Below are 26363 nucleotides of genomic sequence, written 5' to 3'. Positions count from 1 at the left end.
TCTTTCTTTTATTTATAAAATGGTAAATTGTCATATTCTCTCAAGAACAGGAGATAGAAAACCCTGCAAGAAAAAAAAAGGTAAATGAATTAGGACACGGTGGCAGGGCAAGGCTTATGTAAGTCTCTTCTGGTGGCAACAGGAGTTCTGCTTTAATGCTTTTCATCCATTTCATTTGGTATCATAAGTTCATTTGATAACTTTAGTTGATTTAATTTTCTTTATGTCACCGCTTTGTAGAATCAAGGTCCCATCTCTGAATTTTCCAACTTGTCCTGCAGGCCAAATGCTGGGCACCGATCTCTTCCTTTTGGCCTTTCTGAAATAGTAACGAAGGAAAATGAATCAAGAGAAACACCAGAAACTCATTAAAACATTCAATACATTGAAAACTATCACCTATTTATGCAGTCAGCATTCATATTATGGAATACCAAATTAGAGCATGTATTGATCCCAGAACATTTATTACCTGTGTTACTGGTCAAAACTTGCAGCACATTACAGAATGAACTACATTAAAAGAAACATTTGAAAACAAAGATTTTCAGATAAAGAAGATAAAGTGTCTCACATTTCAGCTAGCCTGCTACACTATAATTAACAATGTCACTGTACTTTTCAAGCCTCTATTTGCTGTACCTTGTTGTTTTGCAAAAGTTGTTTCTCAGGGCAAATACTCTGAGCGAACGTCACATCCTGGCTCCCCACACAGGGATTTCCATCCATCCTAGCTGTCATCTTAAACACACCAGGGCAGAACTGACATCTTTTCACTGAGGCTGCTTAACTAAAGCCTCTGAAACTGCTAAACATGGAACAAGGTCACCATTTTGCAACGAGAATTCTGCAGTTTGAAAAATTCTCATATGGTATTAAATTGTTACGCATGGTTACGTAGGGATAATACATCAGCAAGACTATATCAAAGAAACATAACAGCATTAAAAATTTCTCACCTCTCCTTCAAGTCTTTCTTCTTCTTCTTCAGAGAATCACCTTTATGTACCTGTGTTTAAAGATGCCTATTTTAATGGCAAAGGAACAGGTTTTTTTTGGCTAACCACCCCCCCCTCCCCCAAACACACAACATCCAGTTGTTTTTGCTTCACTGAACCAGATGCATGAAAACAGGTTGGGATACCTTCTGATAGGACAAATGATGCAATGCCTCACAGGGCACTATGCCCAGAGCTCTTCCTGTCACCTTGTGGAAAGCACAGTCCACCCACGACCAAAATGCTACCCCTGCCACGTAAGGGCACACAAATCCAGCCACACAAGGGGTACGAGATAGATCCTTGAGTCAAAAGATCTACTTAGTAGCAGGCAAGTACATCTAGCTGCCTGACTGAGCACACTGTCAGATGACAGGGTTTGCCAGTGTTTGGTCATAAGCTGGGTGTGCTTTAAGCCACGTGATAAAGGAGAAATAGGTCCCCTGAAAAGAAGGTGGCAAAAGACAAGTTGGTGGAGCAGAAACCTGCCTGGCAGCCTGCTCCCACCTACAGCACAGGCAGAGAACAGGCTTGGGGCCAGATGGACCATGCTAGAGGATGGATGCAACACAAACCTCACCCTCGCTTTAAATAATGAGCAAGATCCTAGATGGAATTGCACTGATATAAAACCAGCTGAACATCTGGCTTCCCGTGGTTAGATAAAATGCAACAAACATTAATTGGAGACCAATTTTTTTTTTTCCCTTGGAAAAAAAAAAAAACAAAACCAAAACACAGAAAAACTGCTTATTTTGCATCATCAATCTACCATTCTCCACAGATAGGGCACTGAAACCCACCACAGCACAGTTTGAATTCTGTACCCTTCCTACTGCACATGACAAGCTCTGACTGGTGAGATGAGTTGTGCTGGAGTCAAGCTCACCTCATGAGAGCAGCAGGTGTCAAACTCAGGCACTCCTCCTGTGCCTGAGGCATTATCAGGCTTTTGGGCTAGATCTTACATGTTGACTTTTTATAGACAAAATGTCACACAAACCTGTCCCTTATCATCATCCTTTGTTGTCTTCTTCACCTTCATTTTCTCCTGGTATTTCTTGTAGTTGATGTGTTCCTTTTTGGGAGGCTGTAATAAAGATTGGGAGTGATACCTCTGCTGAAATTTTCAAATAGATTCAAAAATATTCACACACTTGCATGGAAATTATTTTTCAGGTGGTGGGTAAGCAGAAGTAATAGTTTATTTTCCTTAGGATGAGAGGAAAAGGACTTAAGGACTGTAAAGCAGACACATGGTAAAAATGTATTTCTTGGTGGGAAAGATGTTTATAATGTGTAACAGATCTACAAGGTTTCCAAAATAACACTAAACCTGGAAAGTTCATACCCTCATCCCATCATCAAAGAAGACTTAGAAAAACTACGTTTTCCCCCTTTTATACTGCTGGTGATAAATAAAACTGAAAAATTCTTAATTGTCAAATCACTGGGAAAATGGATCTTTATAAAAGCAAGTCTATCCTCTTAGCTGTTCAGTTTTGAAAGGTCTGTATAAAAAAAATAATCAGTAAATGTTGTTTTCCTATTCAGTCCTAAATCAGTCCTATTTCACCTAAATATGTCTGAGAACACAAAAATATTAATTTTCCAGATGTTTACAGAAAACTGACCAGACTCAACAGAAAACGTAAAAGTAAACATGAGGTGAAAGAAGGGGTGGAGAACGGCATCTTGTGTTTTAAAGAAGTGATACCAAAACCTCACAGTGTTTCTTACACTTTCCCTGCATTGTAACAGTTGGGTCACCTCCCAGCACAAAATGAGCAAGAATTACCTTGGCTCCCAGCATGATTGCACGTTCCCGTTCCCATAGACGCTGCTCCTGCTTCTCATAGCCAGTGATTCCAAACCTGTGCACTTCCAAACGAGCCTAAAACATCACAGAAAATTGCGAGCATTTTGTAATTGTCCAGTTTGTTGTAAAATAACCCTTGACAGATCACAACGAAGTCATATTCCCAGAGACACCTTAGCTAATATCTGATTTCAGTATGCTATAAAATAATGGAAATGGAGTTTTGTACTATACTGCAGAACAGTTGACCACTGTTTATCTAATCTCTGGACAGTGAGGACTAACAGAGGGTCAGTAACTGTTTCTGTTCATTTCACATAAAACTGGATATGTGGGAAGGAGGTGCTTTGCAGAAAAGTGAGTTGTGTTGTGCTGTACACACCAAAGCAATACGACATGCTACTCACAAGATCTAGCATTTACAGAGCATTCCAATTCCTTGGCTGTAATGCCATTAACTAGTGAGAAGCACTTTTTTTTTTTTTTTTTCCCCATACGAGATCAAAAATTCATAACTAACAACATAGGCCTAAAATACCATATGCAACACATTATGGGTACTCACATAGCTTTACCCAGCTAACATGCAGTGAACTTCCTTGATTTTTCAGTGAAAGATTAGAAAGAAAAGCCAAGGAGCTACAATATGTTCTCTAACTCGCTCCTCCTCCAGCACTGCACATTACACCAAAATTACACATTAGGAAATCCTCACCTGCAAAAGACAACCTTTTCCAGCAATGCTTCTCAGTAATTTCACTGTAGCTTTCCCAAGCATATAAATACATGCACACCTGCACAATGAAGCACTGAGATTAGGTAGGTGCTAGTGACTTACTTTTTCGAAGTTAAATTCTTGCTTGTTCACATTTTTCTTTTCAGCCACTGTTCTGGTCTGTGAAGAAAACAAAACATTTAATTGAATTTTACCTGGGTGTCCTGGTGGACGACAGGTTGGCCATGAGCCAGCAGTGTGCCCTCATGACCAAAAAGGCCAATGGCATTCTGGGGTGCATTAAAAAGAGTGTGGCCAGCAAGTCAAGGGAGGTGATCCTCCCCCCTACTCTGCCCTGGTGAGGCCTCATCTGGAGTACTGTGTCCAGTTCTGGGCTCCCCAGTACAAAAAAGACAGGGATCTCTTGGAAAGAGTCCAGTGGAGGGCCACAAAGATGGTGAAGGGCCTGGAGCATCTCTCCTATGAGGAAAGGCTGAGTGAACTGGGTCTGTTCAGCCTTGAGAAAAGGAGACTGAGAGGGGATCTGATCCAGGTCTATAAATATCTGAGGTGTGGGGGCAGAATGGCGAGGCCGGACTCTTTTCAGTGGTGAGTGGAGACAGGACAAGGGGAAATGGCCAGAAACTGGAGCATAGGAAGTTCCGCACAAATGTGCGCAAGAACTTCTTTACGGTGAGGTGACGGAGCACTGGAACAGGCTGCCCAGGGAGGTGGTGGAGTCTCCTTCTCTGGAGATATTCAAGACCCGCCTGGACAACTACTTGTGCAACCTGGTGTAGGGAACCTGCTTTGGCAGGGGGGTTGAACTTGATGATCCCTGAAGGTCCTTTGCAACCGCTACAATTCTGTGATTCTGTGAATATAATAAATAAAACCAATTTGAAAGCAGTGAAATGCTAAAATGGGTGGCAAGGAAGAGTATGAAACCTTCCAGACGCATCTTTTTCCAGCTTTCTCTTTTAATAAATCAAGGTAAGAGGGTGTCAGTAGCATTTTAAGTATGAAGATATTATGAGGTCGTATTGGAACGGCCTTGCAAAATTTACAGGGCGCCATTATATCACAGAACATACATAGCTTTGTCCTGCACTTCACTGTCTACATTATTAGCTAATGCTTTCCAAGAGTTACATAATTCAGACAAAAAACAGACAAAATAATAAATTCAATTAATTTTTATAGTTTCAAGTTTAAACAACGTTTTTGAAAGTGCCAACGTTTTAAAAAGTGCTATGCATCATGAATACTTTCATTTCAAAATCTGTCTCAAAACTGCTAAAGCAGGATACAATAAGAACTTGAAGTTATTTTGCTTTGGACTTGGAGAGAGGTAACTTTGTGTACTAACAGCTGGTGGCAACACTCAGTACAAAGTCTCTATTGCTCTCTAGAATATTTAGTCACATTTAGTCCAGCAATGGACTCAGGCTACATCAAAGCACAGCTTCCCCCTGCATACACCGAAGCCAGATGTCTTCTAGCTCTGCAAAGCTGTATGTAGTCTGGCAATCTATATCGTAATGAAAACTGGTTGCCTACAGAGCATTTCATTAACAGGGCTAACAGGTCTGCTTTTACAGGCAGAAAAACATACAAACAAAAAAAGCATAAGAAAATGAAAATCTGGCACAGCTTTTGGAGGAAACCATACTGGAAAAAGCGCATACACACACACACACAAAAAAAAAAAAAAAAAAAAAAAAGAGTTTAACCAACTGCTCAGTTCACTCTCTAGAGATCCCCAGTCCCATGTCAAGCTTCCATAGTGGTGAGCCTCATCAAACGCCCATTAGATCTTATTTTAGAACTGGACTTCTGATGTTATGGCTATAAGTGCAAATTAAGGCAAACTGCCAGAGAAACACTACAATGCTGACCCATGGTAGACTTCTACCCACTGTGGAAGGCATGGTAACTTCCAGACAGGCCCATAGAATCATAGAATTGCTCATACTGGAAAAGACCTTCAAGATCACCTTTCTCTTCATGCCCTGGCTTTTGGTAGTGTGAGGACACTGGGTGCCCATAAACCAATCAGGAGCCTGAGACCTAATGCCTACAAGACACTCCCTCCATAAGATACCCAGTGCAAGCCCCCCAAGGTGCTCCTTGCTTGTTGGTGACCTGCAGGCCCCTCACACCCACGAGGTGAGGGCAACACATGAAACACTGAGGCAGAGGAACAGTTAAGAGGCTTTTCTGCCTGTTTTATTTGTAGGACACTGCTAGAGGCTAAGCCTTGTGTTTGGCTTGAAGTAATAAACATATTTATGTAAAAGCATAGCCACTGGCAAGCTGGTGAACTGGCAAGCTGGGTGTTTACGTTTTGTACTGCATTGGCAGCCACATGGATGGGTTTATTTATGTCTCTGGGATTTACTTTTCTGTTTCCAATGCAAAATACTTAATCAGAGATCTTTTGAAATCAGAAGAAAAAGCCATTGGTCTTAGAATCCTAATTGTTGGAAAAGGCCACTAAGACAGCCTAGCCCAACCACCAACACATGCCCACCATGCCCACTAACCGTGTACCTCAGTGCCACAGCCACATGTTTCCTCAAAACCTCTAAGGATGGTGACTCTATCACTTCCCTGGGTAGCCCCTTTCAGTGCCTCACTGCTCTTTCTGAGTGGAAAATTTTCCTAATATCTGACCTGAACCTCCTCTGGCATAATCATTACCTCTCAGACTGCACTTACCCCTGTTTAACCTGCCAGCAGGGCTGGCTGTCATTAGCTGGGTATCCGGGGAGGGGTCTGGGACTTGTAGGCACCTGTACTGGTGGAGGGGAGATGCTTGGAGCAGGAGTTACTGCGTTATGATGGTAGAGGGCAGAGACAACAAAACCAGGCAAGCACCTAGGGATCTTGCTTGCTTTCTGCTGTACCCACAAAGGCGCATCCCTGTCCCTCAATGTAAAGTCTCTGGCGTGGCTTTAGGGGGAGGGGAAAAAAAAATAATAATAAATAAATCTGTGCTTTAAAGAAATTTCACCACCCACGCTCCTGTTTAACGGAGGGCAGCACATTTTTGTCGGTAGCTGAGGTTTTCTCGTTTTGCAGCAGCACCAACAGAGCAGGGCAGTTTTGGGACAGAGCCCCCAGCCCGGAGGTTCCCCCGCCTCGGCTCTACCTGAGTGCCGCCGCCGGGCGCCGCCGGAGCGGGGTCGGGCCGCGCCTTCCTCTTCCTCGCGCGGAACACCACCACCTCCACCTGGGCGGGGGGCGGCGCGCCGTGGGGCGGCGGCGGCGGGGCGGTGCGGCACATCTCCTCCCGCAGCCCTCCGAAGAAGCCGCGGGCGCCGCGCCTCCCTCTCTCCGCCCCGCCAGCATCGCTCGGGGCTGTCGGCTGCACTTCCCGGCTCTCTTCCTCCTCCGCCGCCGCCTCGCTAGCATCGCCGTCCCCCGCCGAGCCCCGGACGCCGGGCTCGTCACCTGCGCGGCAGAACACGTGCGCGGGTCAACTTCGCGTCGCAGCGAGCGGCCCTCCCTCCCGCGGCTCTTTTTCCCGCAGCCCTCCCTCCCTCAAATCTCCTTTCGGCTCTGCTCACCCACCCAAGTCGTAGAGAGCGCCGAGCACCGCCTCCAGTCGCCGGCAGGGCTCCCGCGACCCCATGGCGCTCAGAGCGGAAGGCCGCTTGAACCCGAGCGGCTCCCGTCGCCCCTAAGATGGCGCCGCCTACGGCGCTGTGCCCCCGCCCTCCCCCGCGCCCGCCTCAGCGCGCCGGGCAGCCGGGCCGGGGCGGCGCGGGGCCATGGGCGCCGCAGCGGAGGGCGCCGCAGCGACGGGGTAGGGTGGCCGAGCAGGGCGCGGCGAGACGCGGCGGCGCTCGCAGAGCCATGGCGGCGGCGGTAGCGACGGCGGCCGGGCGGGCGCGGCGAGGGACGCCCATGTTCTCGGTAGGCGGCGTGGGGAGAGGGGCCGCCGCCTGTACGGGCCGCGTTCGATCTGAAGTGGGGCTCGGGCGGGGCCTGCGGGCGGGCAGCAGGTGCCGGTCAGGGCGGGAGGGAAGGCCTGCGGCTGTCCCCGGGTTCGGCTGTCGGAGCGTTTGGGCAGCAGCGTGCTGCCGCTGGCGAGTTTTCGGCTGAAGTGGCTGTTAGAGAGCTGTCACATGGATGGGTTTGACAGAGCGGGCTGCCCCGTGTTGTGTCACTGAAAGGGAGTTCGCCGTCCCCGTTTTTCCCTGAGGAGATTGAGATGTGGGGTATTAAACCTGTCCTCTCGCTAGGATTGGGGCGAAGGGTTGAAAAGAGGGATATGGCTCGTAGTTCCAGCTCGGGTTCCTGAACGGCACTGCTGTATCTCCCTGACGCTGTGCCGCTGTCCCCGGTGCACCCAAGTGCGCTCCTGTTGTGTTCTGAGGATCGTGGAAAGCTGCGGCATCCCCACTCCGCTCCGTGCTTTAGGCGCGTGGGAATAACCGCGTACAGAAGCGAGCTCTCTGGTTCCAGGGTTCTCAGCTGCGTATCCTCTAAGTGTGTCTCTGCCAGCCTGCAGGTGAATCCAAGCAGCAGTTTGTCTGTGCGGTGCGAGAGGAGCATTTCTTTCCACTCCCTCCGTGTCACGTTAGACTGGGACATGAAAGCATGGAAGGGTAGCAATTGTAGATCAAATCTGGAAATGTGAAATCAACGGAAGTGGCAGACAGGTGACTTCTCCATTAGCTGTGGCTTTGTACAGCCTCCGTCATCCACGACGTGCTCTTGTGTTAATGGCTGCAGAAGCACAGCTGCTGCTGGTGTGGCTGATGCTACCAGAGCTGAGTTTCTCTTCTCTTTTCTTCCAAAAGTGGTTTGTTTTCTTCTGTTTTATTTGTCTTTAGAAAGGTTGCTACAAGGTGTCAAGGCCACAGATGATTGACACAAACTATCTCCAGACTCCTTGTCAGCTTATGGCTTCCCTGGCACTTGTGTGACATCAGCTAGATGAAAGCTGTGGATGAAGAAAGATTGAAAACTTTAATTCTACACTACATAGGAAAAAAAATAATAAAGCTTTTAAATGGATGTGGGCCTACATTTAATATAGCATGTATGAGCTTAAACCTATGACTTTTTAAAAAGTCTGTGTAGAGGGTGGTTTTGCAATTACTATGGGACAGCTGTCTGAACTATGATACTGGAGAGAAAAGTGAGATGAACTACCAAGTACTGATACAGTAAAGGATGGTACCAAAACCTGGCTGTAGCGTATGGGGGAAAATATAACAATGTCAGGCGTTATAGTAGGGGTTTGTGTTCTCTGATAAAATGAAGTTGGCTCTTGATTCATTTGGGGTTTTGAAGGGCTTTTTTTTTTTTTGTGTGTGTGTGTGGTTCTTAAGTGGAGATGTTCCTGATTTGTGGTGTTTTGTTTTTCCAAAATGTCTTGTAGCAACAAATGGTTGGGAGATAAATTGTGTGTGTGCTCACTCCAAATGTCAGCTGCTTTTGACAGTGTTGCTGATATAGCTGCGCTGAGCACAGTGAAAGCTGACTCCCTCTCCCAGGGCTGAAAACCTAGCTGCTGCTGAGTGTTTTGCTTATCCGTTTCTGGTGGATGTTTGCTGGCCAAGCCTTTGTCTTGGGGTCAGGGAAGGTTGCTGTAACAGCCTGGGAAGCAATGCCTTTCATCCTTCACTTTTTTTCTCCCAGTTTTTTTTTTTTTTCTTTAGCATCTTCTTCTAATAAATACTCTTAATCATAACTGTTACCTTTATATTTATGTTCCACTGAGTTTTGCTTGTCTGGTGAATATTGCTGCTATTTTGAGGTTTGGAAGGACACAATATGAGTTCTAGAAAGACTGAAGGGTCATTCACATAGATTGTGCTGTTACAGAAGATAAGAGGAGGCATCCCTCTCTAACACAGACCGTGCCTGCTGTCTGGGGGAGAAGAGTTTTGTGAAAGAGATTTCTGCAGTAGGATGGATCCACAGCTAGTTCTAGATGCTTTCTTGCTTAACAGTGACGTTGGTTGTTCAGAGACTGTGCTCTCTTTATAACTGTACTGTGCACTGTGTTGCATTCTGATCTTCACGTGGCTGGTACTTTGCTTTTTGTTTTGTTCCTACCTGGCTATGCTTTCTGTACCTTCGTATCCAAGCTTGTTGAAAGCCAGAAGAGATCACCAAGGTCTCAGGTGCAGCTTAAAGCAGCAGGGATACTACTGTCTTCTGTTGATGACTGTGTTCTTATAATGTTGTTCCTGTTATTGTTTTCATGCAGCTGTAAGTGAAGAGATCAAAGCTGCTAATACCTATTAATCATGAAGAGACTGGAGGCAAGGCATTTTAGCTTTAAAGCCAAGGTGTTCCCTAAACCTCTTCCTGTTGGGCAGAATTAAGCAATGTGACATATGGTGATCTGGAGACCTTTGCAGTTGGAAACGTTTGTTGCTTTTGTTTTGGTTCAGTTATTTATTTTTTTAAGTTTCTAATTGCAGCATTGTTCCAAGCAGTGCATTGTTCATGCGCTCAGAGTATGGAATGCAGGCACTACAGAAATATGAAAAGAAGAAAAAAAGAAAAAGTGAAGCAACCAAACGATGCAAAAGTTTTGCATCTAATATATTACTACTGCATCCAAGCAGATCACTGAATCACCCCAAATGGTGTCTCATCATTTATTTGTATGTTCCTAGCAGAAAGAGCTCATATCAAAGAAAAGAGATGAGTTTGAAGATATCTTGGAGGAAAGACGATTGTCCAGTGACTTGAGATATGCAATGAAATGTTATACACCTGTGATCTATAAAGGACTTTCACCTTGCAAGCCAAATGCTATTAAAAGTGTTGTTCTCCAATCAGAGCAGGTTCAATATGTTATCAAGCAGGTGAGTCTGAACGCTGAGCTGTTAAACAAACTAAATTGAACACAGGCAAATTCTGTGTGGCAACAGGAAAAAAGAAATATTGCTGGCCTTGTCAAACCCCATAGGTGTAGTTTGGTAGGCGGTCCATTAAATCAGTAACTTGAGAGCCACTCTTCTGGCAGGAAAGACAAGTACTGTTTTACCACAGGGTTGCCATTAAAGCTGTTAGGTATCTGGTTTATATTGCAGTGTTTTGATTTTGCTTATATGACACTTCACTATCCAACTTAACCAGCCTGCTTGACTCTTTTTGTCCCTTTCTCCACTGTCCTTGACACAGAGCAGCATTATGAACGACACACTCTGCTTAGTAGACACTTCTGTACTTTGAGGATGTCTTGTAGCAATTTTACAGGCTAGCGATGTGTTTACGATGGAATCATGAGTGCTAAATTCCCTAAAATGAAAGTTTGATTTCACACAATTCTTTGACGTAGAAATAGTAAGATGTGTCTGCATTTTTGTTTTAAGATGAGGGGCACCTGCTACGTTGTATTGAATAAAATATTTTATATTCAACTGACTCATATTTGGAAATGGCTGGAATAAGGAATACTTAGCAGAATTACCCATTTTCAGTATTAAACAAATAAATAAATTTCAGGCATAAGATATTTCAGTTAGTTCAGAGTGGGTGGCTGCCATAGATATTTTTATTTTTAAATGGTCAGTGTCAGGTATGATACATCAAAGCTTGCTATGAGGTTACAAACTGAAGCATGACCTACATGTTTCAGTCTTACTGCTATCAGGAATTGCTAAGTAATATTTAATACAAAAAAAATGAAACCTTTCAATTTGGAAACATTAAAGCATTATCTGAAAGAAAATATTTTGCATGGCGTTTGTCAGAAGATGCTCGTGTGATGTTTTCTTCTTAAGTGCTGTTTTTCTGATGGAAAATGATTTTGATAGAAATTTGTCAGATGAGCGTGAAGTGGTTGAAGGAGGTTTGCAATCTTGCCATTGCAGCGTGCTCCTCAGCTCCAAGCTAGAGATTACTGCAAATATTGCTGGCCTCCAAATTGAGCCATGCTGCTTAGGAAGCTTTTTATTCAGTCGTTCTTCCTCTTTCTTCCTGTTTGATGTTCAGTAAAAGGCACGTGCCTCATTTCATAACAGCAAAAGATGAACTTTTCAGTTAAATATTTATTTAAAAGGGAATGTAAGCTTCTCTTAAATAAATAGATGATTATTAAGTCTGTTTAAAAAAAAAAAAACACAAAACAAACACTTCAAAATGGAATGTGCATAAGAACAGGAAAAAAACCCAACACATTGATATGCAGAGCTGGTAGAGACAGTGCTTTGTTTGCATTTCAGCTAGCCATTGCCAGAGCAATAAATGAAGTTCTTTGGTTAAGTCTTAAAGTCCAACCCAAATGCACTTCTGAGATCTACCGGAGTATTTCTGCAAGCTTAAGTTTCATTTTACTAATTAAAGAAAACTGCACACAACCATCTTCAGACCAATAATCTAGGAAATATTCTTAGAATTTAAACCTCCTCTGAAGGTGCTACAGGCTAAAATATTCAGATAGTATGTTTTCGAGGAAGAAAAGTTGCTACTCAGCCTCTGTTGACAGCTCAGCTTTAACGTGGCTTTCTCATGCTGTTTGACACTGAACAGATTCTGTAAGATTAGATGTATGCCTATCAGATAAAACTCTAGAATTACTGCTGCTGTAACTGTTGTGGCACACTGAATAGTGTGTGTGGGCAAGGAGAAGGGGGCAACATCTGATTGTTCTTTTGTTTGCTTCATTTCTCTTTAGTTAGCAAAAGAAATGGGAGAATCGCCTGATATTATTCAAGAAGAAGCCATGGAAATCCTGGATGAGATGGGTCACAGTATGCAATTAGGAACTGTCAGATTTTTTGCCTTTACTCTGAGCAAAATATTTAAACAGCTGTTCCAGAGAGTTTGTGTGAATGAAGAAGGAATGCAGAGAGTGAGTACTGTTCAAAAAAACAAAAACTGTAGTATTTTCCTACTGATACTTAAGCAGAGGCTCCAATCTTCACTTCTAGGAAAACACAAATAATACACGTCTTTAAAAAAGACTGCATTTGTGTTTATTGCTCTTTTCTTAGTAAAGAGGAGAAAAGTCAGATGATGTGTATTTGAGGCAAACAGTCAGAAAAATATTTCAAATTCTTCTGATGGTAAGGAGACATTTTATATAAAGCTTGCATCTTTTGCAGATTATGGAGGCCTTCACTTGAGATGTATTTGGCAATAAGGAATAATATTTCTAAGGTTTTAAAATACATATTATTCATGCTATGCACTTTGATGCTGAGAAAGAACATCCCTCATGCAATGATGTGGCCCTGTTTTTTTGAGTCCTGTGGTGCCTTTAAACAGCAGGGTTCTATTCTGGAAAATATTACTCCACATTTCCCATGGTTCCGTGTTGAAAAAGATATAAAGTGAACAAAGGAATTGAACAAAGGAACTATACTCAACAAATGAGCTTCTATTCTTCTTAAGCTGTGTGAAGATCTGCATCTGCAAGTTTCAACAGCAGTTCTGTAAATACTGGAACAATATAGTTTGTTCTTATTTCTTTTTTCAGTTGCAACGTGCCATTCAAGAGCACCCAGTTGTACTGCTGCCCAGTCACCGAAGCTATGTAGACTTCTTGATGCTGTCTTATTTGCTATATACGTATGACTTGGCTTTGCCTGTCATTGCTGCAGGAATAGGCAAGTATGTTCTTTTAATGGTGTTTTCAGGATTCGGAGAACCAGTAGCAAGGATCAGGTAGCTGCTACTATAAATAGTTATTTAATTTCTGTTGCGAATACTCTTTGTTAAAATGTCTTTGGATTAGATGTTTGCATAGTCATGCCCCCTCCTCTGTGCTGAGTCCAATCCAAAGTGATTTTTTTTCACAGCAAGTTCATCCAGAAGTACCTCACCTGTAACCCAAGGCTGGGAAAAGATAGATGTTGTGAAGCAGACTTCTCTATTGTTTTCTTTGCCTGGATACAGAAAAAAGCTTGGCCAAGAGTTACTATGTACACAGAACCTTTTGTGACATTTGATACAGCTTTAAGTGCCGTCACAGTAGCCTGATATGAAGTGCCAATTATCTCTTGCTAGTTGGTGGTGTGACTGATTCCTTGAAACTGATTGGTGACATCAGGATTAGAGGCTGCCTGAACTGTAGTGACCTTGCAGTGATGGAGTTCACTCTTGAGAGATATTGGACAGGCAGAGAATAAAATCAGGAAGCTTAATTTTAGGAAAGTCAGCTTTCAGCTCTTCATGAGTTAGTCAATAAAACCCTCTGGAGATATGTCCTCAGGGTCAAGGGAGCAGAGCAGAGCTGGCAGATTTTTTAGGTAGCTTTTCTTAGGGCATGAGAGCTCTCCTCAAGGTGGAGGAAGTCTGGAAAGGAAGGCAAAAGACTGGCATGGCTGAACCAGGACCTGCAGGTCAAACTGGAGAGCAAGAAGAAAATGCACAGTGGAATCAAGGATAGGTAACTTGAGAGGACTGTAGTGGTGCTGCTGGGCTGTGTAGGGATGGGTTTGGGATAGCCGAGGCCCAACTGAAATTGGATTTGGCAAGGGGTACGAAGAAGGATAAGAAAGGCTTCTATGGGTACATCGACCAGAAAAGGAAAGTTCAGGAGGGTGTACCCCTCCTTGTGAGCAATACAGACAGGCTTGTAACAACAGGCAAGGATAAGACTGAGGTATTCAAAACTTTTTTTGCTTCAGTCTTTGCGTGATACTGTTCTGCACACAGCTGTTGAGTGGCTGGTTCAGAAGGTGGGAACTGGGAGAGTGATGCCTCTCCAACCATAAGAGAAGGTCAGGTTTATGGCATGGACCTGAGGACACCTGAACATCCGCAAGTCTATGGGTCCTGATGAGATGCATCCCAGAGTCCTGAGGGAATTAGCTGACGTAGTTGCCAAGCCACTCTCAATGATGTTTGAAAAGTCATGGCGATCAGGTGAAGTCTCTGGTGACTGGAGGAAAGGCCACGTCACATTCATTTTTAAGATGGGTAGAAAGAATGACAGAGGGAGCTACCAATCTGTCACCTCATCTTTGTGCTGGGGAAGGTCACGGAACAGATCCTCCTAGAAGGTATGCTGAGGCACAGGGAAGAGAGGGAGGTGACATGGGGTAACTAGCATAGCTTCACCAAGGACAGGTCCTGCCTGACCAACCTTGTTGTGTTTTATGATAGTGTAGCTGCATAGTGCACAAGGGAAGCCAATGATGTCATCTGTCAGGACTTCAGTAAGGCCTTAGACATAATCCCCTATAACATCCTTCTCTCCAAATTAGAAATATATGGATTTGATGGTTGGGCTGCTTTGTGTTTGGATAGCTGGTTATCAGATCATACCCAGAGAGTAGTGGTCAGTGTCTGAATGTCCAGATGGAGATCAGTCACAAGCGGTGTTCACTGGGGGTCAGTACTGGAACTAGTGCTCCTTAACATCTTCATCAGTGACATCAGCAGTGGGACTGAGTGCACCCTCAGCAAGTTTGTAGATGACATCAACCTGTGTGGTGCCGTCAACACATCTGAAGGATGGGAAGCCATCCAAAGAGACATAGACAGGCATGAGCAATGGGCCCAGGTGACTCTCCTGAGGTTCAACAAGTCCAAGTGCAAGGTCTGTCACCCAGGTCGTGGCAACCTCTGCTATCAATACAAGCTGGGGGATGTAAGAGTGGAGTGCAGCCCTGCCAAAAACAACTTGGCAGTGATGGATGGCAAGCTGAATATGAGCCCAGAAAACCAACCGTATCCTGGGCTGCATCAAAAGAAGCATGGTCAGCAGGTCAAATGAGGTGATCCAGCCCCCTCTACTCTGTGCTGGTGAGGCTTCATCTGGAGTACTGTATCCAGATGTGGACTCTTTGGTACAGGAGAGACATAGGCCTGTTAGAGCACCTTCAGAGGAGGGCCACAAAAATGATCCAAGGGATAAAATACCTCTTCTACAAGGACAGACTGAGAGACTGGGGATGTTCAGCCTGGACAAGAGAAGGCTCCAGGGAGACCTGAGAGTGGCCTTTCAATATCTAAAAAGGGGCTATAAAAGAGGAGACAGACTCTTTAGTGGAGTGCAGAGCTGGTGGAGTATTGTGGGCGTGAGGCACATGAAAAGATGCTTTTGAGTCCCAGTTCCTGGTGTGGCAGTGTGCAGTGGGGAAAAGTGTTGATCATGGCAGCTGCATCCTGGCTGGGGGATTGATTGGGCAGTAGGAGGATGGAGGTAAAGGAGAGGATGGAGTCTGTTCTGTGGTGAGGGAGGGAGGGTAGTAGTAGAATAAGGGAAGAAGAGTCAAAGCTCTTACAGCAGCTATTGTTGGCCAGGGTCTAATTTCCTTTTATCTTTTTTCTTCATATCTAGTGACTGAATATCCATTCTCAAATGTTTTACTGATTGAGGTAACAGGAAAGCTGAAGCAGCAAATGGCCAGTTGCTATGTGGACTCATTTTAAATACTTCCCCTAAATATTTGTTACTGCTGAGCACTTCCTGGTTTTAACGATCTAAGCATTGAGGGATTGCTTGAAACTAGAAAATTATCAAAAATTTTGTCTGGCTTATGCTACCATTCCCAAATTGATGAGCTGGGCTCTTATATGATATACCGTAACGTAATTGGTTAGTTTATTGCTGAGGTTAATTTGTGTCTTCTGAGATGCTTTCAGTGGTAACTGATCTTTCTGGAGATGAGTGAGACAAAGGACTTGAAAAAAAATAATCCTCATTATGGCTGAAATCTGGATGTCTGAATTATAAAAAATAAATTGATATGAATGCTATTTACTAATATTTATATATATGTGTAATTGAAAGCATATCATAACATACCAGTCATGTGTTGCAAGCATTGCAAGCAACAACGGAGTCCTTGAGAGAAATCTCTGTTATTGTGGTAATTAAATGAGTTTATTACAGAATGTAGTTGGTTCTGCTAGCAGATATTAAATTCTCTGTGTGTGGATTTGATTTCTGTTTGATTGTATTTCAGATTTCCTAGGAATGAAGATAGTTGGTGAGCTGCTACGAAGAGCAGGTGCCTTTTTTATGCGACGTTCTTTCGGTGGCAACAGGCTCTATTGGGCAGTTTTTGCTGAATACGTAAAAACTATGTTAAGGGTAAATACATTATTGAGCTCTCAAAATGTACGTTTAAGAAATACTCTATTGCAATGATTCACTTAAAATAAGTGTGACATCGTGGGCATAAAATTGAAGTCTTTGCTGATGGAGGAAATGCATTTTACCTCATGGTTAATGCTGGTGAAGAGCATGCACGTGCTGTTACTGCAGTTCAGCAGTGGGCAGTTAACAAATTGCTGCTTATCAGTTGCTTTGGATTGTGTACCCATATCACATGACAGACAAAATGTTTTTGTTAATTAAACTACATAGTTTGGCAAATACAATAGATGAATACAGATTTGAAATGACTGAGGTTATAGGTGGCATGGCTTCCATTAAAAAAAAAAAAATCTGCTTATGTTTTAAGTACTTTAAATTATTTGTAGGCAGTAAGGAAGAAATGTTTTTGTTTTTCTGACCAGCTTTTTGTTTGTTTTACTTTTGAAGAATGGCTATGCCCCAATTGAGTTTTTTCTTGAAGGAACTAGAAGCCGTACTGCTAAGACTCTGACTCCAAAGTTTGGTAAGTTTCTTAAAAACTTGGAACCTTTTATGGTGATCAGTGTTTTCATTAGTGGCTGTGTTCTTAAGTTCTTCAGGCAGGAAGAGGTGTTGAAGTGGTGGGAAACTGGTGAGGTCTGTGAGCAATGGAAAATACTACAGTTAAAGTTCCAAAGTTATATAAAGAAGATCAATATGTGTCTCTTGCATTCTGTTTTCTCTTCAGTTGTGTACTTAATTGCATAATTCTCCCCTCTTTTCTTTCTGGAAAACAGGCATTCCCTTACCACCTCAGAAAAACTGTAGGTTAACTCTTTGTAAAAGCCATAGGGAATCTTTAGAAAGAGATGTACAAGAGCAGAGCAGTACTTTTGAAAAGAGCACAAATAGCTGTGCAAATCTATTGCTTATGTTCACCTTCTGTTTTAAAGCTTGGACAGTGTCTTCTGCATCTGCTTGCTCAAAGAGAACAAAAACGATGCACACCTATGAGTAGTTTCTAAAATATAAATGTATCTTTTTCAAAGTGAAATTGCTGCTGCTCTTTCCTCAAAAAAGACAAGGGACTCACTTTTTTTTTTCTTTCTTTCTTTTTTTTTATTTTTTTAAATCTAATTCGCAGGTCTTCTCAGCATTGTGATGGAACCATTTTTAAAACGTGAAGTCTTTGACACGTACCTTGTTCCCATCAGCATCAGCTATGAGAGGATATTAGAAGAATCTCTTTATGCATATGAACTCTTAGGAGTCCCAAAGCCCAAAGAATCTACATCTGTATGTCAGTTCCTTAAGAGCAGAAGTGGTTGTATATGCATCATGTAGCTCTAAAAATTTGCTTTTTACTCTTTCTGTTTCCTTAGGGGTTGTTAAAGGCCAGAAGAATCCTCAGTGACAATTTTGGTACCATACACATCTATGTTGGCCAGCCGGTATCACTTCGAACATTGGCTTCTGGGAGAATCAATCTATGCCCATATAATTTAGTACCCAGGTACCAAATATTGTTATGGTTTATGCAGGAAAGCACTTGTTTAATTCTCAAAAATATTGAAATAATTAAGTAGCTCTCTGTTTTACTTCTGTTTCACTTTCTCACCTCCCCATCAACTTCAGTGAAGATGTTCTGTCTGAGCGCAGGGTTATCATGCTTCTGACTGGCTGTCTCTGAAACAAGTTGTTAATTCCATTGCTTTGTTTTAGGGGGAGGATATCCTATTTCAAAAGTTTATTGTGATATATGACCTAGGCAAAGCTCTATTTTCTGAGAATTCAGTAGTTCTGTTACATAGAAACTCCCCTTTCTTTCCCTTCTGGCTTATTACAAGCACTTATGTGATCGTGTAGTAAGGAAGATGGAGCTACGACTGGATGTGGTGATTGTGTAATTTGATATATAAGATGTAGTTTTTTAGTTTGTTTATTTTGAGGATAGCAAGTGTACAACATCAATACAAAGTTCTGATTCAAATGTTGTGAATCTACTGATGTTTTGCTCTGTACTACATAGTGCAAAGAACTGCCCTGCAGATGTTAGGATCTGGGAGCGATACATAAGAGAAATAAGGAAGAGTGTGATGTATATTCTAGATGTTGAAGCTTTTTAACCTTGAACTGCACTGTTTTGTGGTTGTTTTTTTTTTTTTTTTTCAGGCATCTTCCACAAAAGCCAACTGAAGATATTCAAGAATTTGTCAGTGATGTAGCTTATAAAATGGAACTCCTGCAAATAGAAAACATGGTTTTGAGCCCGTGGGTGCTAGTTGCTGCTGTTCTGCTCCAGAATTTGCCTGCCATGGATTTTGAACTTCTAATAGAGAAGACTGTGTGGCTCAAAGGCTTAACTCAGACTTTTGGAGGATTCATTGAGTGGCCTGGTATGCATTGAAAGTGTTATTTCTATTCCTTTTGTTGTTTGTGAAGGATAGATAATATTTTCCTGAAAGCAGTGTATGGTGACAACGTTACAGATTGTTTTCGTAGGTGCTGAGTGCTGCTAAAATGGATTTTAGCATAAGCCAAAAATGACACAAATGTATATAGGGCTTTGTCTTGGGCTGTAGAATATGCTACCTTGAAAGACAGTTAGACTGATGCAAGGGAGGTATCTTACTGTTATTTCCATAACTATGGAATAAGGGGGAAATTGTAAGCTGTTTATATTAAGCACTAAGGTTTGCCTAGTATTGTTCTGAACCCTATATAATTCACAGGCAGTTACCTGTTCTGCAAGGGTAACTGAGTAAAATGCAACGTTTGTGGCATGACACTGACTAAGAGTTGATACTGTGACAAAGAACTAGCCTGAACAAACATGGGACATAAAATCCAAACTTTCTTCTTCCTTTTCTGAACAACTGTTTTAAACATCTCTCTGTGAGCCAAAGTGTGATGCAGATGATGTGGAGCCTCAGGACATAAGTGAGAAAGTCAGCAAAGAAAATGTGATGCAAATACATTCACCTTTTCCGCTGTCAGTATATTTCAACTATGGATCTTTGCTTCTGTAGTCATAATCAAGGATTCCTCTCAGTATTAGATAGAGAAATAAGAGCACACCAGAGTAATAACAGAACTCTGACATTTCTGCAAAAATAGCACTTCTCCTTTCAGGGATCTTCATTGTAGTGAATACAAATGAAGTCTGCTCCTGCCAGACTGTGAAAGGAAGAATTTCATGGTGATGTTAAAACACTGTTCAGAATCCGATTGCACAGTAAAGCAAAAAAACATGCTGAGTTCATGTTTGCTTATTTATTTTATTTTATTAGCAACAATGAATAAGCTTTTGCTTTAGTAGAGTTTGGTGTAGTCAGGGGATGGAAAATGGGCAAGGCATTGAAATACAGACAATAATTGTGAAGATTTTGAGTGTGCTGACCATGCAGTAGGTATTCATTTGTGTCAAAACAAGATTTGCTATGTGTGTGGGTTGGCTTTTCTTTGGCAATAATTTGAAAGAATAAATGTTTTAAAAGGTTAATTTGAAGGCATCACTAAGACAAGCAAGTGCATGCATCCAGTCCATTCTTCCATCTCCAGACAGCCAGCTGTTTCTCCTCATATCATGAGGGCTGGTTGTTACAGGCAGAATATTTTTTTATATGTTGCAATATATTAAAAATGGGAGCTGCAAAATAACTCAGTCACACCTCTGGTTCTTATTATGCTGAGAGTCTTGTGAAAATGATGGCAAAGCTGGAATACACTAGCCAAAGGAATGAATAAGGTGCAAGGAGGTTCCACATGAAGGGCAGTGGGAAAGAATTTGAAATACATGTTTTTGTGAAAGATGGCATTGATTTGATATGCCTGTATTGCTGTGATGGTGTAAACTGTATTTTTGTGTTCATTTTAGTTTTTATTATTTCTTTACTGTTCAAATGCATTGCATTCAATGGAAGTCATGTTTAAAGAAGATAGTTTAAAAACAGAAGTGTATTTCAAGACTTGAGATGCTGTTCTCTGTCTGTGATGTGTTACTCTGTCAAAAGGAAGTCCTACCAAAGTATTGCAAAGCTCATATCTGCCTTTGAAGGACTTTATCCCTTAAAAAGAAATGAGAAAACCATGAAATCCACAGAGTTCCTTGCTTAAGGCATCTTAAAAGGATTTTAATAGAACTTGGGTTTAAATACCAACTTTTCTCTTTGAGCAAGTTTGTCATGTAATGGCACTTATGTTAGGATTTTTTGAACTTAAATTGGTATGAGGAATGCCTTGTATAAGAAAACTGTGGAAAGACTTGATAAAGACTTGTTCATCTGATTGAGAACTTATGGTGCTAGAAATGCCTAAACAAAAGTATTTCTCTAAGGATGAATGTATCCATCAGACAATTCTAGCCTTTTAGTTGGAGGCTCAGAATCTTTGTTCCAGAGACAAAGGAATTTCATTTCAATGTTAGAAAGTGGAAGAATTTAAAGAGTTCTAATTACAGAACTATCTGAAATTTATTCTCTCCATTGCATACGATGCCTAGGCTGAGAGCGTTTTTCTAACTGAGTGATGTCATAGTTGTCCTCTGTGATAAAGCTTAATGAAATACTGGTGCCTTTTAGGCAGTTTCAACAGAGGTATGTTCCCTGTTGTGTTTTCCTGATAGATAATCTGTGTGCCAAAAAAGCAGTTATGTCGGGCCTCACCCTGCACTCCAACATTGCGCGCCTCGTCGATGGCCACGTGGTCCTCAATGACAAAGGAGCAGAAGATGGAGCCGTAGGGGAAGTAGTCTTTAAGAAGGCTTTGGTCATCCTCATGTGTAGTACCTACAGAAACCAGTTACTGAATGTGTTTGTACGTCCATCTCTGGTGGCACTTGCCTTGCAAATGACACGCAGCTTCAGGAAAGGTACGTTTGGGTAGCATGGAGAGCCCAGCGCCTTTGCTCCCTGCTCTACCAAAGGCAGGAGGAACGGGAGGTTCCCATGGCTGATAGGGGGAGGTACTTGAGAAAGTTATGCCGGGACTCTGAATAAGGTCTCATGGCATAAAGCGAACGTGTTGGGTTACAGTGGTATTTTGCTTGACTTTCTTGTTTGTTTACCCCCTGACACTTGTGAAAGTAGGAATATTCTGCTGAGAGAGCAGAGTTATGATGAGATGATCCCCATTCTTGTTTACACTGTTCTTCAATCCAGAAGCAATTGGGTTTAGAAGTTAAGTGTCTGGGAGTGTTTGCAGTATGCATTCTGAAACTCCCATAGGGTGAAATGGCCCTAAAAACACCAAACATTAACCTTCATATTTCACCTGTTGAAGAGAGCTATGTTTGAAAGTCTCTCCTGCTTTTATAGCAAGGCTTCATTTCATGGTGGTAATACAGTGGTTTATTTGCTTGTTTTGTTCATGTTCAGCAGGCCTGCTTTTTAGATTACAACGTCACGTGTGATGCAGCCAGTTTTCCATCTTTCTTCTCAGTACTCTTCCTGAAGTGTTTCAGTGTTTTCTAGAACTTGTATCATTATGTAATATTTCAAAACATATACCTTGACTTTGTGCAGCATCTGATTATATGGTATTTAATGCATGTTCTGGGAATCTACAGTCCCCTATTACTTCCTTTTAATAACAACTGAATTGAGTACTTACTGTTCCACTGTGATGCTTTCCGTTGTACATATACGTAGTGCTCTGAATGACCAGTCCAAATTTTATCTAAGGTGGGTATTGCCTCTAAAATAAGGTTCAAATGACTTTTCAATGGCATGTTTTTAATTACATTTTTAAACAACAGTGTATCTTTTTTTTTTTTTTTTTTTTTCCCCAGAGGAAGTCTACAGCAGCTTCAGCTTCTTGAGGGATATTTTCTCTGATGAGTTCATCTTCTTTCCTGGTATTTCATTGAAGGTAAAAACATCCCTTCTGGAGAAATAATAATAATAGCACAGACAACTAAAATGGCATCTGATTTTGGATCTCACCTTAATGTGTGCTTTATGATAAATACCTGCAGAGATAATTGCTTGATCTGTGAGAGGAAGAACTTAAAAGAAGGTCAGAGCATAGGTATTCATTCGGCTACTTGCAAATTATTGTCTGAATCCACCAGGTTGCCACTCCTCCCTTCCCTTCCAAAAACCAAAATGCCCAAAAAAAGGCAGTCCATAGAACCAGAACATTAACTCTTTAACTCCCACTGCTTTATATGATGTTATGATGTGGAATATCATCAACAGAAATCACAAAACCACGACAGCTGGGCCTGGTGCACCCCAGGCTATAGTTGGCTTTTTGGGCTTCCAGGGCACACTGCTGGTTTGTGTTTTATTTGCTGTCAGCTAGAGCCCCCAGATCTCTTTCTGCAGGGCTGCTTTCCATGTGCTCAATGCCCCAACTGCATACATATTTGCCTGGTTGTCCATCTAAACTGTAGAACCCAGCACTTGCTCTTGTTAAACTTCATATGGTTGGTGATTGTCAGCCCTCCAGTTTGTAGATCTCTCTGTAAGGCCTCTCTACCACTGAAAGAGTTTACAACTCCTCCCAATTTAGTACTGTTTTTAAGCTTCCTTAATGAACCTTCAAGTCCTGCATTGATGAAAGCACTGAAGAGGGCTGTCCCTAAAACAGAGCCCTGCAGAACCCTACCAGTAACTGATATGATGCCATTTAGTGATGCAACTCGCTATAAATAGTGTCTTGCTGTTGTTTTTGTTATGGTGGGTTGGTTGGTTTGTTTTTTGGATAAAGCTCTCTGCACTTGTTTAGATGCAGTAACAATTCAGTTGTGCTTCTGTCTTCCAGGATTTTGAGGAAGGATGTTTTCTTCTCACAAAATGTGATGCAATTCAAACAACTCAACAGGAAATCTACCCTACTGACAAAGGAAGTGTTGTAGTATCTTTCTTGTCAGCTATGTTCAGACCATTTGTGGAAGGCTATCAGGTATGATGTTTTTCAGAAACTGTGGGTTTTTTTTATCCTGAGTTTTGTAGGAAAACTACAAGTGCAGTGATACTTGTGCACTAAATGGCTGGGGAGTGGAAGAATGGAGAAACAGTAGTAATGTGCCCATTCTTCAGAAGCCTGATTGCACCTTTGGCTGAGGATTTTCAAAATGAATAAAACAATAAACAATCTTGTAGTCTAATAAGCTATTGTGGGTTTACAAGCTTCAAAGGGAGTGTGCTGCTGGCAGGCTCCATTGCTCTTTCTTACTGGGAGTTCTTACTTCATTCCTTTTGTGGGCTGTCCTGCTCGGTTCAGAAATGAGTTTGTATATGACAGGTTCTTATCTTTTTAAATTCTTTTCCCTAAGATTTTAATGCAGCTAAATACTTGCATTCCTGTGACAAGTAATGTATACATAAAGGAGACTAAAATCTCTGATATATTATCAGTGTAATGCTGAGAGGAATGCAGACGTATGAAACCGTATGAAAGATGAGGGAACTGTTAGTGTTCTGGTGTCTGACTTAGGCTGATTGGTACTGACTTGCATGGTTTTTCCCATCTGCAAAACAGATAACACTCTAATAAAATTATACTGCTTTAGATTGCAAGAACAGAAACATTGAATTAATGTCCAAGGTAACTATTACAGTAATACTGAATCTTATTTTAATATCTCACACTTGTTAAACAGTAATAAGAATTTCAGGTGTGCTATTTAATAATACCTTGTAAGTTCCTCTGCTAACTTTTCAAAGTGTAACAATATTACGACTTTGTAAGGACATGTTTGTTTGTACTTAAAAACCAATTGACAATCACAAGGAAGTGCTAATTTTTTTTCTTAAAATCTTAGTTAATTTTCAGATATCTATCAAAGGAAACAAAAGAAGCCTTTACTGAGAAGCAGTTTATACCTGGAGCCCGCAACTTTGTTTTTCAACTCCTTGAGAAGGGTACGTATGGCTGTAATGCAGTATTATTTTACAAGTGTGACCTGTTAATGGGCAGTGATAAAACTTTTAATTGTGTTTCTGCTTTTTCTGTAGGGACTACACAGTGTTATGAGGCGCTGTCTTCTGACATGCAGAAAAATGCCTTAGCAGCTCTTGTGCAATTAGGTGCAGTGAAGAAGAAGAAAATGTGAGTCAAATTGGCTCTGTGGTATATAAAAGACAAAGTGTAGCCTTACTGGAAATTCTTAATGACTGAGCTATTAGTATTAAGCAGAACAAGAGCCATCCAATTTCTTGAACAGCAGCCAACTGAAGCATGATTTGGGTGTACTTGGGTTGCAGTGAAGGCCTAGGTACTTCTTCCTTTCTGTACAGGTTGTGGAAGCAGGATGCCACCCCTCAGAGTGCAAATGCTCCATGGGCTCCAACAACAGAATTTAATAACCCATTGGTGGGCTTCTTCTGACTCTCCTTTCTGTGCTTTTTGGTTTTCAAAGTTTCTGTCAGGGGCTTGATCTGCAAATAGAACAATCCTGCTTATTTTTAATGAAGGAATAGTTATTCTGTGTTTTATAATAAGGCTCACCAGGCAGTGCAAGTATTAATTGGAAACACTTTTCAAATATTTTGATTTTCATTTTCAAATGTCACTGCGCTAGATGGATTTTTGATTCCTTTTCTTCCCCTTTTAAATAAATGGAACAAATTGAGTGCAGCAGATTTTGAGATCAGCTGAAGATTTCAGATATATGGTTTCAGAGATAGAGTCTTGAAAATAGTATTATTAAAAACAAACAAGCAAATATTCTTTTACTGCAGTTATCCTTAATGAGAACAGGAAGAGAGACATGGGGAATGTAACCATGAAGAAGGATAAAGAAACCAAAACAATCCTTGAGCACAGTTTGTTTAAAAGTCTACCATGCCCTAACAATGAATAATTTTGCTGGCAGGATGAAAGATATGATTAATTTATGATTGTTTTAGTCATTTCTAACAAATAAGAAATAATCATTGAAAAAAAACAGTTGCGTGGTTTTGTTTTTGAACCATAGGTCCAATGGATTCTCCTACAGTGTAAATCAGGAGGCTATCCATAAAATCCTGGATGTGTTTGGTAAGTGATGTCTGATTTGTTTGAAAAGCTTCTTGACTTGTACATGAATTTGGACAATGAGCATATGCTGGACCTAGCAATATTTCCAGCTGTTCCTTAACTATTTTTCCTAATCATTTCTCATGTTTATCTGTACAGAAATACAGGTGGTATTTTTTCGGTTCGGTTTCTTTTTTCTGCAATAGTACTTCCTGTGCAGCTTTGAACATCTGTTATAGATCCATTAAGGTAGTAAAAGACCATTAAGGTTGGAAAAGACCCTTGAGATCAAGTGTAACCATTGGCCCAACCCCACCATGCCCTCTAACCGTGTCACTCAGTGCCACATCCACGTGGTTCTTGAGCACCTCCAGGGATGGTGACTCCACCAGCTGCTTGGGCAGCCCTTTGCAGAGCCTCAGAGCTCTTCCTGAGAAGGACTTAGTCCTAATATCGAGCCTTCTCTATTTGAAACATCACACAACCCAATGTCTGAAGAAAACAGACCAACAAATAGTTTTATTATAGTCTTTTGTTCTGAGCTTTTTGCTTTCCTTGCCAGATGCCAGAACACCTGTACAGAAGCCCATGGCTGCACGGCTCTGAGTACCGAAGCTCCACCCGCCCGCTAAGGCAGCACCGACCGAGGCCGCATCCCTTCAGTGCGCTCGGAAGCCCTGCAGGAACGTGGGGCGGGCCATAGGGAATGTGTGAGTGTGTGTGTGTGCGCTTCAGCGGGACTGCTTCGTGCTGCCATTGAGAGACGGTGCCACTGAGGGTTGCAGTTGATTTGTATACTCACTGTGTTTTGTTGTTTTTTAAATTGATTAAATGGTTTTTTTTTTTGTTTTTTTTTTTTTT

The 26363-nt window shown here is 41.8% G+C and overlaps 2 protein-coding genes across 3 annotated transcripts; one reads left to right on the top strand and one right to left on the bottom strand.

Moving 5' to 3' along the window:
* C2H1orf131 (chromosome 2 C1orf131 homolog) lies at window positions 1–7241 on the bottom strand. Its single transcript, XM_048938176.1, has 7 exons — window positions 7109–7241; window positions 6687–6988; window positions 3656–3712; window positions 2797–2892; window positions 2002–2088; window positions 960–1009; window positions 1–319 (listed from the first exon to the last, which is right to left on the bottom strand). Exons 1-7 carry the CDS (start codon window positions 7167–7169, stop codon window positions 190–192), a joined length of 783 nt encoding a protein of 260 aa, XP_048794133.1. The 5' UTR covers window positions 7170–7241; the 3' UTR covers window positions 1–189.
* GNPAT (glyceronephosphate O-acyltransferase) lies at window positions 7208–26363 on the top strand. Of its 2 annotated transcripts, none has more exons than XM_048938165.1 (16): window positions 7208–7453; window positions 10180–10368; window positions 12183–12359; window positions 12987–13116; window positions 16426–16553; window positions 17007–17082; window positions 17683–17834; window positions 17921–18051; window positions 18711–18934; window positions 21163–21408; window positions 22327–22406; window positions 23304–23444; window positions 24307–24406; window positions 24500–24593; window positions 25462–25523; window positions 26065–26363. In XM_048938165.1, exons 1-16 carry the CDS (start codon window positions 7223–7225, stop codon window positions 26106–26108), a joined length of 2205 nt encoding a protein of 734 aa, XP_048794122.1. In that variant the 5' UTR covers window positions 7208–7222; the 3' UTR covers window positions 26109–26363. The 2 variants fall into 2 exon arrangements, with proteins under 2 accessions (XP_048794122.1, XP_048794121.1); XM_048938164.1 differs by having other exon boundaries at window positions 10177–10368.

This window comes from Lagopus muta, chromosome 2 (genome assembly GCF_023343835.1).
Source record: "Lagopus muta isolate bLagMut1 chromosome 2, bLagMut1 primary, whole genome shotgun sequence".
NCBI classification, from domain to species: Eukaryota; Metazoa; Chordata; class Aves; order Galliformes; family Phasianidae; genus Lagopus; species Lagopus muta.
Note: the sequence above shows the minus strand (reverse complement) of the source record. Positions and strands in the feature narration are given on the sequence as shown.